General features: G+C 35.9%; 1 protein-coding gene across 1 annotated transcript; it reads left to right on the forward strand.

The window, feature by feature from the left end:
• The first annotated feature begins 7,824 nt into the window (after nt 1-7,824).
• Nucleotides 7,825-15,663, forward strand: LOC104224443 (probable inactive ATP-dependent zinc metalloprotease FTSHI 1, chloroplastic). The gene is made up of 15 exons (XM_009776095.2): nt 7,825-8,749; nt 8,845-8,929; nt 10,490-10,924; nt 11,009-11,062; nt 11,165-11,230; nt 11,341-11,436; nt 11,519-11,647; nt 11,726-11,778; nt 12,113-12,308; nt 12,928-13,042; nt 13,123-13,397; nt 14,269-14,352; nt 14,446-14,558; nt 14,633-14,882; nt 15,110-15,663. The coding sequence occupies exons 1-15, from the start codon at nt 8,031-8,033 to the stop codon at nt 15,284-15,286; spliced, it is 2,847 nt and encodes a 948-aa protein (XP_009774397.1). The 5' UTR covers nt 7,825-8,030; the 3' UTR covers nt 15,287-15,663.
• Nucleotides 15,664-16,191: the final 528 nt, after the last annotated feature.

Raw genomic sequence — 16,191 nt, forward strand, 5'->3', positions numbered from 1 at the left:
TCAACTTTAATCTATAGCAATACAAGTCAAAGGGATTCCATATTAGCTATGATGCTCATGTTTTGGTCACTTAAGCATTTTATCAAACACTTGGTGAAAATAAAGCTTCATAGTCCTTATTAATGGTGTCTCTACACCCAAAAACCCATTCTCTTTATCCTAGATAAATTCTAAAGTCTCAAATGATTATAATCAACATTATTCTTCATCACCCATAAGGTAAACAACAACACCCTTAACCAATAATCAACAATCAACACCCCAACCCTATAATCGTTCATGCTTTTCTATCAAACACATCAACTCATATCTCATGAACTAGGGTTTATAATCATTAAACCAATGCTAGAATCAATTAGAGGATGAAGACATTACTTTTTTTAAGTTCAAACCCTTTGAATTCGAGTTTTAGGCTTCCTTCTCTCAACAATGATGTCTCAATCGAATATCTAATGATATGGAGGGTTTACCCATGTTAATAAGATGTTGGAAAATTGAAATTAACTTATAATCACCATTAAAACTTACCTTGGGTGGTGGAGGGACCCTTAAGGAGTTAGGTTTTTGAGAGCTTTCCTTTCTAGAGCAAGTTTTTATGTTTTGGAGTTGTGGGGGACGAAATAAGCCTAAAAAATGACTTCCCAAGTCGTCCACTGCGTCCCGGTACGTGTGACCGCAGTCCTGACCACGATAAATAGCTGGAGCACTGCCTCATGTCCGCGGTCGCGGTAAAACGCGGCCGAATGCGGTGTTTACGCACTATTCTGTAAAACAGACATAACTTTTTGCATAGAGCTCCATTTGGGCTCCACAATATATCATTGGAAAGCTATTTCAAAGGCCTATAACTTTCATGCTTTGAATATTTTCCAAATGCCTTACACAATTTCACGAAACCCTGCTGGAAGACAGACATTCTGCAAACTTAGTCGATTTTGTCAAATCTTATGCACCTCACTTTCCATCTTGATTTTGAAACAACTATTTTTACTCATAATCATCCCGATGAGACTTCACATGTTCAAAATATATCCTTACTACTCCTTTATCTTATTCATACCTAAGCCAAATTTACGGGGTGTTACATAATCGCCAAAAAACAAAGAGTTTAAGTTCTATATATTTACGTTATACGAGATCACCGAAAATTGACCTACGATAATAGGTAATTCCTCATATCATGACTAATACAAGTAACCTAGATAATAGAATGAGAACCAGCTATAACCAGTAAAATTGCACAAATAACATAAAATTTATATACTGTTAGTGTCAGCATATACAGGAGAAAGCCAAAATTCATATCTTATCACATGAAAGCATAGAAATTGTAATGGAGAAATTTAAGCCTATACCTATAGTTAGTAAAAAGTTAACAATCAAAAAAAAAGTAAGGGGTCGTTTGGTGTGAAGACTAGTTATGCTAAGATTAGTTATTCGAGAATTATTTATGCTGGAATTATTTTTTATTGACTGTTTGGTATATTGTATTAATCCCGAGATTGTCAATTTTACTGTTTTATCCTGAAATTACTATTCCACCCTCGGACATGTCAATTTTACGGCTTTATCCTTGGATTACCATTCCACCCTCGAACAGGTATAAGTTATCGGTATTATTTTTAATCCTGACATAACTTATCCCAGATTAATAACTAATTAAGAAATAAAGCGATATTTGTTATAAAATAAAAGCAATGCAGTAAAATGTAAACAAGAAGAGATAGAGAGAATGGAGAAGTGTTTTCTTCTTTCACTTTGGTGTAATTTTTCATTGCAATTACATGGCCTTTTATAGGCATAAAAGTGGAGATGATGGGCATAAAATAGGAAATTTAATCTTTAAGTTATTCACAACATGGGCATCCAATGTAGCATCCAATGTAGTATCCAATGTAGTATCCAATGTACAAACTATTTATAACACTCCCCTTGGATGTCCATGTAAGATAATGTGCCTCATTAAAAACTTACAAAAAAAATATTGGGATGTACATAGTTATTTATAATATGCATTGTTTGCTGCCTCATTAAAAATCTTACCAGGAAAACCCAGTGGGACAAAACCTTGGTTAAGGAAAAGAGTGCAGCGTGTAGTTACTTCCCCTGATGAAAAATCACTTAATGTCTCGAAGACGACGCATTCCAATCTTATATATCAGCTTTTCAAATATTGAGGTTTGTAATGCCTTAGTGAACAGATCAACCAAATTATCACTTGAACGAACTTGTTGTACATCTATTTCACCATTCTTCTGAAGATCATGAGTGAAAAAGAATTTCGGTAAAATGTGTTTTGTTCTATCTCCTTTGATATATCCTCCTTTCAATTGAGCTATGCATGCAGCATTGCCTTCATACAATATTGTTGGAATATTCTCTTTCGAAGAAAGACCACATGTTTGCTGAATGTGTTGAGTTATAGATCTTAACCAAACACATTCTCGACTTGCTTCGTGAATGACTATTATCTCTGCATGATTTGAAGAAGTAGCAACCATAGTTTGTTTTGTCGAACGCCATGATATGGTTGTACCTCCACTTGTAAATAAATAGCCTGTCTGAGATCGACCTTTGTGTGGATCAGACAAATATCCTGCATCTGCATAACCAATCAATGATGGCTTGGATTCATTTGAATAAAATAAACCCATATCAATGGTCCCTTGGAGGTATCTGAATATATGTTTAATACCATTCCAGTGTCTTTGTGTTGGCGAAGTACTAAATCTTGCCAATAAGCTTACTGAGAAAGCTATATCTGGTCGGGAATTATTGGCAAGATACATTAATGCCCCAATTGCACTAAGATATGGTACTTCGGCACCAAGAAGCTCTTCATCATTTTCATGAGGTCGGAATGGATCTTTCTTTATATCAAGTGATCTCACAACCATCGGGGTACTCAATGGATGTGCTTTATCCATATAGAATCGCTTTAAAATCTTTTCGGTGTATGTCGATTGATGGACAAATATTCCATCTTTCATATACTCAGTTTGTAGACCAAGACAAAATTTTGTCTTTCCAAGATCTTTTATTTTAAATTCTTTTTTCAAACAGTCTACTGTTTTTGGAAGCTCCCCAGGAGTTTCAATGATATTTAAATCATCAACATACACGGCGATTATAACAAATTCAGATCCAGACCTTTTTATAAAGACACAGGGACAAATTGGATCATTCTTGTACTCTTCTTTCAACATGTATTCACTCAGGCGATTGTACCACATACGTCCTGATTGTTTCAATCCGTATAAAGATTTTTGAAGCTTTATTGAACAAGTTTCTCGAAAATTTTTATATGTTTCTGGCACTTTAAATCCCTCAGGTACTTTCATAAAAATTTTGTTGTCTAATAATCCATACAAATAGGCTGTAACAACATCCATTAGATGCATATCAAGTTTTTCTTGTACTGCCATATTTATGAGATACCTGAAGGTGATAGCATCCACTACAGGAGAATATGTCTCCATATAATCAATTCCAGGCCTTTGGGAAAACCCTTGTGCCACAAGTCGTGCTTTATATCTAACGACTTCATTTTTATCATTTCGTTTTCGCACAAAAACCCATTTATACCCTACTGGCTTTATGCCTTCAGGTGTTCGAACTATGGGTCCGAAGACTTCACGTTTTCCAAGTGAAGTTAACTCTGCCTGGATAGCGTCTTTCCATTTTGGCCAATCATTTCTCTGTCTACATTCATTGACAGATTTTGGTTCAAGATCCTCATCTTGTTGCATTATTTCAACAGCAACATTATAAGCAAAAATGTTATCGATAACAATATTATTTCGGTTCCATCTTTTCCCGGTTGAGACGTAACTTATTGATATCTCTTTATTTTCATTATTTTTAGATACCTGGACCTCCCCTAAGTTCTTATCATTTGTTATATCTTGGGGCTCTTCTTGAGCCACTACCTCTGTGTTATGTTCACTTTGATCACTTGCTCCTTTTCTTCTTCGAGGATTTTTATCTTTAGAACCGATTGGTCTACCACGTTTCAAGCATGGCTTAGACTCATTTGCTTTAATTAATTGTTCTGTCGGGATATCAACTCGAATTGGAGCATTAGCAGCTGGAATATGTGACTTAGTCACCCTTGGTAGGTTAGTGAATGCATCTGGCAATTGATTTGCAATATTTTATAAATGAATAATCTTTTGAACCTCTTGTTCACATTGATTTGTTCGAGGATTTAAATGAGACAGTGATAATGCATTCCAATTTATCTTCTTTTTCAGCTGCTTATTTTCTCCCCCTAATGTTGGATATACTGATTCATTAAAATGACAATCAGAAAATCTTGCTGTAAATAAATCTCCAGTCATCGGCTCTAGATATTTTATAATAGAAGGAGATTCATATCCAACATATATCCCCAACCTTCTTTGAGGACCCATCTTTGTGCGTTGTGGTGGAGCAATTGGAACATATATCGCACAACCAAAGATCCTAAGATGGGAAATATTTGGCTCCTGACCAAAAGCCAATTGCAATGGGGAGACTTTATGATAACTTGTGGGCCTTATCCGCACAAGTGCTGCTGCGTGCAAAATAGCATGACCCCATACTGAAATGGGAAGTTTTGTTCTCATAAGCATTGGTCTAGCAATTAATTGGAGGCGTTTGATCAATGATTCTGCTAGACCATTTTGTGTATGAACATGAGCAACCGGATGCTCAATTGTTATCCCAGTTGAAATACAATAATCATTAAAGGCTTGGGATGTAAACTCACCAGCATTATCAAGACGAATTGTCTTAATTGCATAATCTGGAAATTGTGCTCTTAGCTTTATTATTTGAGCCAACAATCTCGCAAATGCCATATTGCGAGTTGATAGTAAGCACACATGTGACCATCTTGTAGATGCATCTACCAAAACCATATAATATTTGAATGGTCCACATGGAGGGTGAATGGGCCCACATATATCACCCTGTATACGTTCCAGAAATGCAGGGGATTCCATCCTAACTTTAATAGTTGATGGTCTAATAATTAATTTTCCTTGAGAACACGCAGCACAAGAGAACTCCTTAAATTGAAGAATCTTTTGATTCTTCATTGCATGTCCATATGAATTTTCAATTATTTTACACATCATATTAGAACCAGGATGGCCCAACCGGTCATGCCAAATAATAAAATTATCTTGATTAGTAAACTTCTCGTTTACTATGGCATGTGTTTCAATCCTGCTAATACTTGTGTAGTATAAGCCGGAGGAAAGAGCAGGTAACATTTCAAGCACATATTTCTTACCGGACATTATTGTAGTAATATAAAGATATTCAATCTTTTCATCATTTGTAGTCTCAATATGATAGCCATTTTGGCGAATATCTTTGAAACTTAATAAGTTTCTTTGAGATTTACTACAATATAGTGCTTCATCAATAGCCAAATTTGTTCCTCCTGGTAGTAATAAATTGGCTCTTCCAGAACCTTCAATTAATCTTGTACTACCGGATATTGTATTAACATTCGCTTCTTTCATTACCAAATAAGAGAAATATCTCTTATCTTTTAAAATAGTGTGTGTTGTAGCACTATCCAGAAGACATATATCATCTTTATTAATCTTGAGTCCAACTGAAGACTGGGGAATTTTCATATTCTTCATAAAAAAGACAAATAATACATCATAAGAAATATGAAAGACAAGCAGGAAAAAAACATTAAGAAATACATTAGAAATGTAGAAACTAGCAACACATGATGCATTAGGAAAATACACTCAAGAAAAATAAACTAGTTGCAAACATAAACATAACAACTTTTATAGCTTCATTCCCCAGTAAGATGATTAGTTCTTCAGTCAATATCCTCAAAGAAGTCCCCAACTTCTAAATGAGTAATATTTGTTAGGCCTTCAAAATCATCATCTTTATATGCAAGATGTGCCTTAGAATCATATTTATTTGAGGGACCTGCTTCATCATCATTATTTTGAAAGGTCAAGTGTGCCTCCACATTATTTTCTTTTTTCTTGAGAGAGGCTTGATAAAGTTTGACAAAATGTTCTGGCGTACGACAAATGCGTGCCCAATGACCTCTCATACCACATCGGTGACACATACTAGCTTTACCTTTTGAATGATTAATTTGAGAACCCTTATTGTTCTCCAATTTATTTCCACCATAATGACGATAATTATTTCGCCCCCTGCCACGTCCACGTTTATGACCATGTCCACGACCACGGTAATTATTTTGTTTTCTTTCAAACTTATCATATGTTGCTACAACATTCACTTCCGGAAATGGAGCTGACCCAGTGAGACGAGCTTCATGATTTTTCATTAATAGAGTATTATTCTGCTCAGCCACAAGTAGGCATGTGATTAACTCAGAATATTTCTTAAAACCTTTTTCACGGTATTGTTGTTGTAGCACCACATTTGAAGCGTGAAAAGTAGAAAATATTTTTTCCAATAAGTCCTCATCTGTGATAGTGTCTCCACATAATTTTAATAGAGAACTTACTTTAAAGATAGCAGAATTATACTCACTTACGGTTTTAAAGTCTTGCAACCTTAAATGTATCCACTCATACCGAGCTTTCGGTAATACCGTAAGTTTTAGGTGGTCATATCGATCCTTCAAATTAATCCATAATTCAAGTGGATCTTTTACGGTTAAATATTCAGTTTTTAACCCTTCATGTAGATGATGACGAAGGAAAATCATGGCCTTCGCTTTATCCTGATTTGATGCTTCATTTCCTTGTATAATAGTATTTCCAAGACCTTTAGCGTCAAGGTGAATTTCAGCATCAAGAACCCATGATAAATAGTTCCTCCCGGTGATGTCAAGTGCCACAAATTCAAGTTTTGATAAATTTGACATAGTGAAAACTATCATAAAAGATGAATAAGTTAGAGAAATAATTATAATAATAAACAATTAATGAAAACAAAACGATTAAGGTAAAAGAAATGAAAATAGAGCTATATCATGTTAACAATCTACTATTTCATTTTATTCTTGCCATAAAGTAGAAATTACATACTTGTTTCATTTCACTTTATATTATTGATATATATGTGTTAATAGAACTGAACGTGACTAACATTATTTATATGTTCCAATAAATATAAAGTAATTAAACTATAAAATTATTGCTTGTCAATTTATTTCTCACAGTTCTTCAAAATGCCTTAAAGATATGTTTTGATCTAGGGAGTCCATGAATATTATAAGTATGACATTAGTGCATAGCTAGTTTGATGACTTTGAGGTCCTCTAAGAGTTGAGCACGGAAGGAAATAGTTATTTTATCACTGCAATGTACTTAAACTATTTAAGATGCCCAAGCGCACAAGTAATCTGCAAACAATGAGCACATGATATGTACTGCCATAAATAAAATGATTATAATGATACATACCTTAATAAAATATGGCTCAACTTAGCGGGAGTTAAGAATAAAATTAGAGCTTAGTGCTGATAACGTGTTATAAAATAAAAGCAATGCAGTAAAATATAAATAAGAAGAGATAGAGAGAATGGAGAAGTGTTTTCTTCTTTCACTTTGGTGAAATTTTCATTGCAATTACATGGCCTTTGATGGACATAAAAAGTAGAGATGATAAACATAAAATATGAAATTTAATCTTTAAGTTATTCACAACATGAACATCCAATATAGCATCCAATGTAGTATCCAAAGTAGTATCCAATGTACAAACTATTCATAACAATATTAAATTTTTATCCCAGAATTTTTATTTTTTATCCATCCTACCAAACGATTCAAACAGTTACCCACTCCTCCATGTAACATAGGGTTTAAAGTGTTTAAACCCATAAACGACTAAATGCAGAACGGGTCAGCAGAGCACCCGTTTTGATAATTCGGATTCGAAATTTCGGATAGAAAAGCTTCATCTTCTACTTCTCCCTTGTGTAGCTCTCCGTCCACTCTAAGAACAAATTTACAGAGCTAACTAAGCTCCAAATTTTTGTTCAGTAAAATGTTTCTCAACAGCTAATTAGTCTCAATTCAGTAAGCATGTCTTTTTCAACAGCTAACAATTGTATATCAGCAAGTTTCACTCATCCAAACCCCAACATTCAACTGCAGAGTTCATTCATAATCAAATTCCCACATCAAAAAAGTTTCAAAAATTCCACTTTTCATAGGAATTTCAAAAAAAGATCACATTTTTATCATTGCCCATGTGCAATTCTTGGAAAATGGAAGTCAAATTCTAAGCCCTCTGAAGAAAAAGGAAGCAATAATGAGGATTTTGTGACTAGGGTTTTAAAGGAAAACCCTAGCCAAGTGGAACCCAAATACAAAATTGGGAATAAACTTTATACCCTCAAGGAAAAAGAGGATTTGGGTAAGAAGGGTTTAAATGGTGGCATTTTGGAGACACTAAAAAGGTTGAATTTTAAAGGATTAGTGAAGAATGGAAGTGATGAGGGTAATTTAGTAAATTCAGAGAATGTGTATTTGAAGGATATTTTGAGGGAGTATAAGGGGAAGTTATATGTACCTGAGCAAATTTTTGGTGCTAATTTATCTGAAGAAGAGGAGTTCGAAAAAAATGTTGAGGATTTGCCTAAGATGAAGTTGGAGGATTTTCAAAAGTACATGAAATTTGATAAGATAAAGCTGTTGACTTTTAAAGAAGATATTGGAGCTTCTTTGGGATTTGGAGTTAGAGATTTTGTTGTTGAGTTGAAGGATATACCAGGAGAAAAGAGCTTGCAGAGAACTAAATGGTTAGTGTAATAAACTGGTTAATTTCTTTTACTTTGTATCGTAGATTTGTATTTTTGTGTGTTGATCATTCACTAGTGTTACTGATATCAATCAGGGCAATGAAGCTGGATCAAAATCAAGCTCAGCGTTTACTAGAGGAGTACACGGGGCCAAGATATGAAGTCGAGAAGCAAATGATGGTATTTCACTTCTTTCGGCGTTTTTAAAGAATGCATAGTGACTATAGCTTCAAGCTTCACCGTCTGGTGGAAGGAGAATTTAAAAGAACTTAAACATATTGCTTAAGCAGACAGTGCATTTGTTATTTGATTGGCATGCCTCTTTGCAACAATGTAGAGGTTCATCAACCAAATGCATAATTGCAAAGTTCTAGATGAAAACTTAATTACTTTTTCACATTATGTCTTGATTCATTGTAGTTACCATCTCCTGACAGGAAATTCCCGTGAAATTTTTATGGAATTTGCCTGTACTTTCTTCGGTTAAATGCTTACTAAATTCAGATTATCTGTTTTGTTCAAGCGGCTTATGGGTCTATAGTCAAGCTTATATGCCTTGTTGTGCCAGTTACTTATAAAAGGAAAAGAAAAGAAAAGAAAAAGCCTTGTTGTGCAGAGTTGAACACATTAAGCAATATTTGAATTCGACAAAAAGACATGTAAGCAGACAAGTATAAGCTGCAATGAGAAAATAACAATATAATTGAAGTATACGTGCACTTAAAACTCAAATATAGATGTAGCTATAAATGAGGCTCTAACGGAAACATTTTCTCTACCTTCATAAGGTAGGGGTAAGGTTTGCGTAAATATTGCCCTCTCCAGACTCCACTCGGGGGATTACACTGGGTATGTTGTTGTTGCTGCTGTTGTTGTTATAGACAAAAGTATATTGGCTGATAATATTTGTTACTGCGCATTGTGGTTAATATTGATAGGTTTGAAGGTTATATTTATCTTTAACTCTTACTCGTTGTGGGTAGAATAAATTCATTATATATTTAAGTAACTCTTTGGCCCCATATGGCAGAGACCGCATAATGCACTTGAAAGCTTGTAGGATTAGCGGAAGATGCTAAAATTTGATAGAAATCGCGCATTTTATTTTGAAAAAAAAGAGAGCAACAAATGAGTGTAACTTAGACTGTTGATTCATTTATGTGCAGTCTATTTGGATGAGCTTCTTTTCCTTCTTTTTTTTGCAGTAGGATATAGTTGGGGTGAGATTTTTCGTGGAAGTGATAGCAGCATCTAAATGCCAAGTGACAGCCTATATACAGAGTAGTCTTAGAATTTTATTATATGATATGCTTGGAAAGACCTTATAAAAAAATTACATATATATGATGCTCGGAAAGAGGAACACAATTGCGGTATAGCAAATCCCCCATTTCTTTAAGATCATATTTCCAAAATCGTCAGACAAATCAACATCTTTTTGTGTTGGTGACTGTCTATATCACAAGGGAAAATAGTACCTAAAATATCTGAAAAAATTCTCAAATCCCTTAGCGTAAGGGTGTTTCATCTCTTCTTTTTTCCTTAAGATTGACCTTATAGTAGCTTGAAGGAGTAGGTGCTTTTAATCCAATCTATTGACAAGACCGTAGAACCTAAAGTTTGGTAGGATAAAGATGTGTCTTACCCGAGAACAGGGTGGAAACTCTTTGACTTTTCAAGACTGTTGGAAAAACCTTTCTTTCTTTCTCCTTTGTCTCTTACAGAGTTATCCTATTGCAGTCTTGGGTGGGAAAATTACCAGAGTATCCTAATCCAGCTGCATCGAAGATATCAAGCAGAGTAATGGTAGAACTAGGAATGCTGACTGCTGTAATGATTGCTGCTGCGGTGATTGTGGGTACATTCCTGGCTTCGGCTGTGTTTGCTGTGACAAGCTTTGTCTTTGCTGTGGCCGTGTATGTCATGTGGCCTGTGGCCAAACCATTTCTTAAGCTATTCTTTGGTCTCATCTTTGGTATCTTAGAAAGGGTTTGGGATAAGGTTGTTGATGCTTTTACTGATGGAGGAATTTTCTCAAAGTTGTATGAAGTGTACACTTTTGGTGGTGTCTCTGCCAGTATTGAGATGTTGAAACCAATCATGCTTGTTTTTTTGACTATGGTTCTTCTTGTCCGGTTCACTCTTTCACGAAGACCTAAGAACTTCAGAAAGTGGGTGAGTAATACTCCCTATCCTAGAATTAGCAGTTCATTAATACTTGCTTCTTGCAAAATTGAAGATGTTATGTGCTTCATTCAGGATATATGGCAAGGCATAGAATTCTCTCAGTCTAAGCCACAAGCACGTGTTGATGTGAGTTTCCAATTTCTAACTTGCTCTGATCATGGACATTCACGACTTCTCTTTGTAGATTATGGCCAATATTGTGTCTCTAAGTAAGAAGTTTCTGTTCAGGGTTCAACTGGAGTCACATTTAGTGATGTGGCTGGGATTGAGGAAGCAGTTGAAGAACTTCAAGAGGTAACATCGTTTTACACCACGGATAATGCTTCCTTGTTCTATTATTCTTTTCCGTTCAGCCAGTCTTTAGATTAAAACGCTTCTAATTCCTGCCAATTTGTGCTGGCTAGTTGGTAAGATACTTGAAGAATCCTGAACTATTTGATAAAATGGGGATCAAGCCGCCCCATGGAGTACTTCTGGAGGGACCTCCCGGATGTGGCAAGGTTCGTTGTTCCAATTCAAAACTTATACGGACATTCAGAAACAAAGAGTCATTACTAAAATCCTATATGATGCTTTTCTCAGACCCTGGTTGCCAAGGCAATAGCAGGTGAAGCTGGTGTTCCATTTTATCAAATGGCTGGTTCTGAATTTGTGGAAGTTCTAGTTGGTGTTGGTTCTGCTCGTATTAGAGATTTGTTCAAGAGAGCCAAGGTGAGCATAATACGTAGTCAATGAACCATGTGGTTTTCCCTTTTTATGTTTTGAAGAAAGCCATGATTCTTGTCACAGGTGAATAGACCATCAGTTATCTTCATCGACGAAATCGATGCACTCGCAACAAGGTATGGATGTTTGTCTAAATGAATAATGGTGCATGTGCGTAACTTTTACTGATTTAGCTTATTATAAACCATGGTATGCTCATCCCATGGATATTCTGGAGCTGAGCATCTTGGTGTCTCTCCTATCGTAGCCCCTTTTTAGCTAGTGGTAGAACTATTAAAATTGGATTTTTGAACCTGAAGATATTAATTTCATGTTGTGGACAATGCTAATCTGTTCTGTGGTTGTCTAGATATTCTTTTTTATTTTGAAGAAATAGTCATTGTTGTTCTTAAAAGACCTGTATACATGTGCAGTGGTTATAGTTTCTGAAAATATTATTCTAATAAACAGGCGTCAAGGAATATTTAGTGAATCAACTGACCACCTCTATAATGCGGCAACTCAAGAAAGGGAAACTACTCTGAACCAGTTATTGATTGAACTTGATGGATTTGATACTGGTAAAGGCGTTATATTCTTGGGAGCCACAAATCGAAGGGATTTATTAGATCCCGCCCTTCTTCGTCCTGGTAGATTTGATCGCAAGGTTTGTATCTCCTATTGAATTAGACTCTTTATTGTCTCAGCTCCTCATGGCTTGAATCACTCTATTTGTGGTTCTCTGTGTGTGCACTTATGTTGGTTGTGAGGAGGCAGACAACTTTTTCCATATTTATAGAAGGCTTCTATTCATAATTTCTCGACTTCTTATAGATGTTCCCATATGCTGGATAAAAAGGAGTATGATAAAAACTAATCAAACCAAAAATAAAATAAAAATTGAAGTGTTATAATTCCATATCAAACTGGAATACGGTATGCGATGCATAGCGTACTGCAAAGTTCCTTACAATGTCCTTGGAGGGGGCCACCATGTTTGGGCTTTTGAATCCTAATAGTTGTTGTTTAAGGGCGAAATATTGTTTGACTTGCAAAGTAGGAATCATTCTTCGTTCCAGGAAACTTGTCAAATGCTGTTATTTTGTTGAGACATCAATTGTTCTCGGTAGATTCTATTTGGAATAAGCACCCTGAACAAAATATTAGCATCACAAGTTACAACAGCTTATAAGAGATTATGACTCAGTTACGAAGTGTCCATTTTCTTTACACTCGCTATTTGGTCTTTATTCCTCACTTATATATGTTACATTTTTCTTTTTCAGATAAGAATTCGGCCTCCCAATGCAAAAGGAAGATTGGACATTTTGAAAGTACATGCACGCAAAGTTAAATTATCAGATACTGTTGATTTGGCTACTTATGCCCAAAATTTACCTGGTATTCAGCTTTTATTCCTTTTAGTTCATAAGAGATCATCTTCAAGCCAGTCTTTCTTAAATGGTGGTCTTGCATTTCAGGATGGTCAGGTGCAAAGCTAGCTCAGCTTCTCCAGGAGGCTGCTCTGGTAGCAGTCAGGAGAGGGCATAATTCAATTCTTCATTCAGATATGGATGATGCAGTTGACCGACTTACGGTAGGACCTAAGCGGGTTGGGGTTGAGTTGGGTCATCAGGGACAGTGTCGTCGAGCTGTTACTGAAGTGGGGGCTGCATTGACTTCTCACCTTTTAAGGCATTATGAGAATGCAAACGTTGAGCGTTGTGACCGAATATCTATCAATCCACGTGGCCAGGTTTGGTTTATTCTCTAGTTGCTCCGTCTTTGAACATCATCTTTTTTTCACCTTGCTTTTTCTTGTCTTATTATTCTTTTTCCCTTTCTTGTTCCTGACACTGTAACCAAAATGATATTTCATGTATATCTTCCCTGCATTCTATATTAGCTCATTGAGTTCTATATTACTAGGCTACGGCGTTGTTAGAATCCTGTATCGATTGAAGTGCATGGACTATAATAGACAATCCTCACCACTTGAGCTAGTTTTTTGTGGTAGACCTAGGTCCATGGTTATTGTTTTAACATGGTATAGAGCCAGTCCTTCCTCTAATTTTGGCCTCACCAGTGTTGGGCTACCCATATTTTATATCACACTCCAAATGTCCAGTCCTGGGCGTGTGGGAGGGTGTTAGATCACACATCGGTTAAGTGTATGGTTTGTAGTTCAGTCTCTTTATATGGTCTAAGTCTCCTTCTACGGTCTTGGATGTTGCTCACTGCTTAGGTGAGCTTTTGTGATTGAGTAAGACCCAAGGTCCATTTGTTAACAAACTTGAACTTGTATTGGTACCAGTGTTGGGCTACCCATATTTTATATCACACTCCAAATGTCCAGTCCTGGGCGTGTGGGAGGGTGTTAGATCACACATCGGTTAAGTGTATGGTTTGTAGTTCAGTCTCTTTATATGGTCTAAGTCTCCTTCTACGGTCTTGGATGATGCTCACTGCTTAGGTGAGCTTTTGTGATTGAGTAAGACCCAAGGTCCATTTGTTAACAAAGTTGAACTTGTATTGGGTGTCTCATGTACGTTTTTACTAGAGAATTCATCTAAAAAATGTTCATTCTTTCCTCTGATAACTGAAAATTTAGAAGTGATGCAATGCAGACCCTGTCCCAAGTTGTGTTCAACCGTCTTGATGATGAGTCGTACATGTTTGAGCGGCTACCACAGTTGCTTCACCGCCTTCAGGTACTAATTTTGAAGTTATTATGCTGATTCGTGCTTGCTCTTTATTATTCCAATATGCAAAACTGATGGTCGCCTATGCATATCTTTGGAAAGGTATTTCTTGGAGGGAGAGCTGCTGAAGAAGTCATTTACGGACGTGATACTTCAAGAGCATCTGTAAACTACCTTGCGGATGCGTCTTGGCTTGCTCGTAAGATAATCACAATGTACGTTTTTCATTAATTGTAATTATATTTGCATTGCAGTATTTGCTAGAGCTGTGACTTACGTCCTTGAACAGATGGAATATGGAAAACCCAATGGCCATACACGGAGAACCTCCCCCCTGGAGAAAGAAAGTGAGGTTTGTGGGTCCACGGCTTGACTTTGAAGGATCGCTATATGATGATTATGACTTAATTGAGCCTCCTACCAACTTTGATTTGGATGATGATATTGCTAAGAAGACAGAAGAGCTCATATGTGATATGTATGGGAAGACCGTTGCTCTGCTTAGGCAGCACGATGCTGCTTTGCTCAAAACAGTGAAGGTACTTACTTCTTGACATGTTCGTCATTGAAGTTTGCAGACTTTTAAATAGAACTTCCTAGTCAAAAGAAATTAAACAAAAACTTGATGTTTGAAAATGCTTCTTATATAAAAAGGCGCCACCAATTGTTTAGGGTGATTAAAAGTTGCTTAGGTCCAAATTATTTAGCGTAGTTTAGTTAAACCAGGTGATGATATGATTGATTCATGTGCATGTTTATCCTGTAGGTTCTTCTGAATCACAAAGAGATCAGTGGAGATGAAATCGACTTAATCCTGAGCCACTATCCGCAAAATACACCCACAAGTCTTCTGCTGGAGGAAAGAGATCCGGGAAGTCTTCCATTTTTGAACGAAAAGCAGGAACAACATAATAACGTCGAGTACAGTCTGTTGAATTCATGAAAAAAAAAATGGATTCACTTGATCCAGTGCAAAGAAGAGCTTTCTACACTAGTTGAAGCTAGTTTTTGCTTCATTTTTGAGGTGCATTTAGAGCAAGAAATATCAGAGCTTAGAATTTTCAGAAGAAAAGCAAATAGTGAGAAATGCTTAGAAATGCAGTTTTGTTTGCTGTATGTATCCCCATATCAATAGGAAGTTAGTCAAAATTGTTGATTTGGTTTATATCTTTTTTCTTCTGTGATTCTTGTATTCATTGCTTGTTCTGACAGCTGAAGAGGCAGAATAAGTACATAAAATAGTAAGATTGTAACTTGAAATTTTTTGGTAAATTATGAAGTAGGCGTTTGAACATTTCTGCATTTGTTGCAGAAATGCAAGATAAGGCTGCATACAATAGGCCATTGTGGTCCGGTCCTTCCCCGAATCTCGCGCATAGGGGGAGCTTAGTGCACAGGGCTGCCCTTTTATGAAGTAGGCGTTTGAACATACATTTCACCTATGGTTTGTTGAAGATTTTTGCATACTGATCAGCTTCATCCTATTAATTGCTGCATGTCGAATCCAGTGCTAAAAAGTTATTGTAATTAATTTTTGTTTGTGGTCAAGCAATTCATAAATTTACTAAAAGAGTCCATAGTGTACTTGGAATTTTAAAGTTCTTGACCGTTGAAAAAAAATCCTTTTCGATGGTTCAAAATAGGAGTGTAGTATTCAAATAATCACTTAACTATTTGAAATTGCCTAATAAAATATATTTCTTTATTTGTAGCAGAAAGGTTACATCACTATTTATACAGCACTGAGAAGATCACTCAACATTTCTCAAATTTTTAATCACTAAATACCTATTTCATCCTCTAAATTATCAATCTTTTTTTTTTAAATACTTTTAATGATTTTCCCAC

This window comes from Nicotiana sylvestris, chromosome 8 (assembly GCF_000393655.2).
Source record: "Nicotiana sylvestris chromosome 8, ASM39365v2, whole genome shotgun sequence".
In the NCBI taxonomy this organism is placed as follows: Eukaryota; Viridiplantae; Streptophyta; class Magnoliopsida; order Solanales; family Solanaceae; genus Nicotiana; species Nicotiana sylvestris.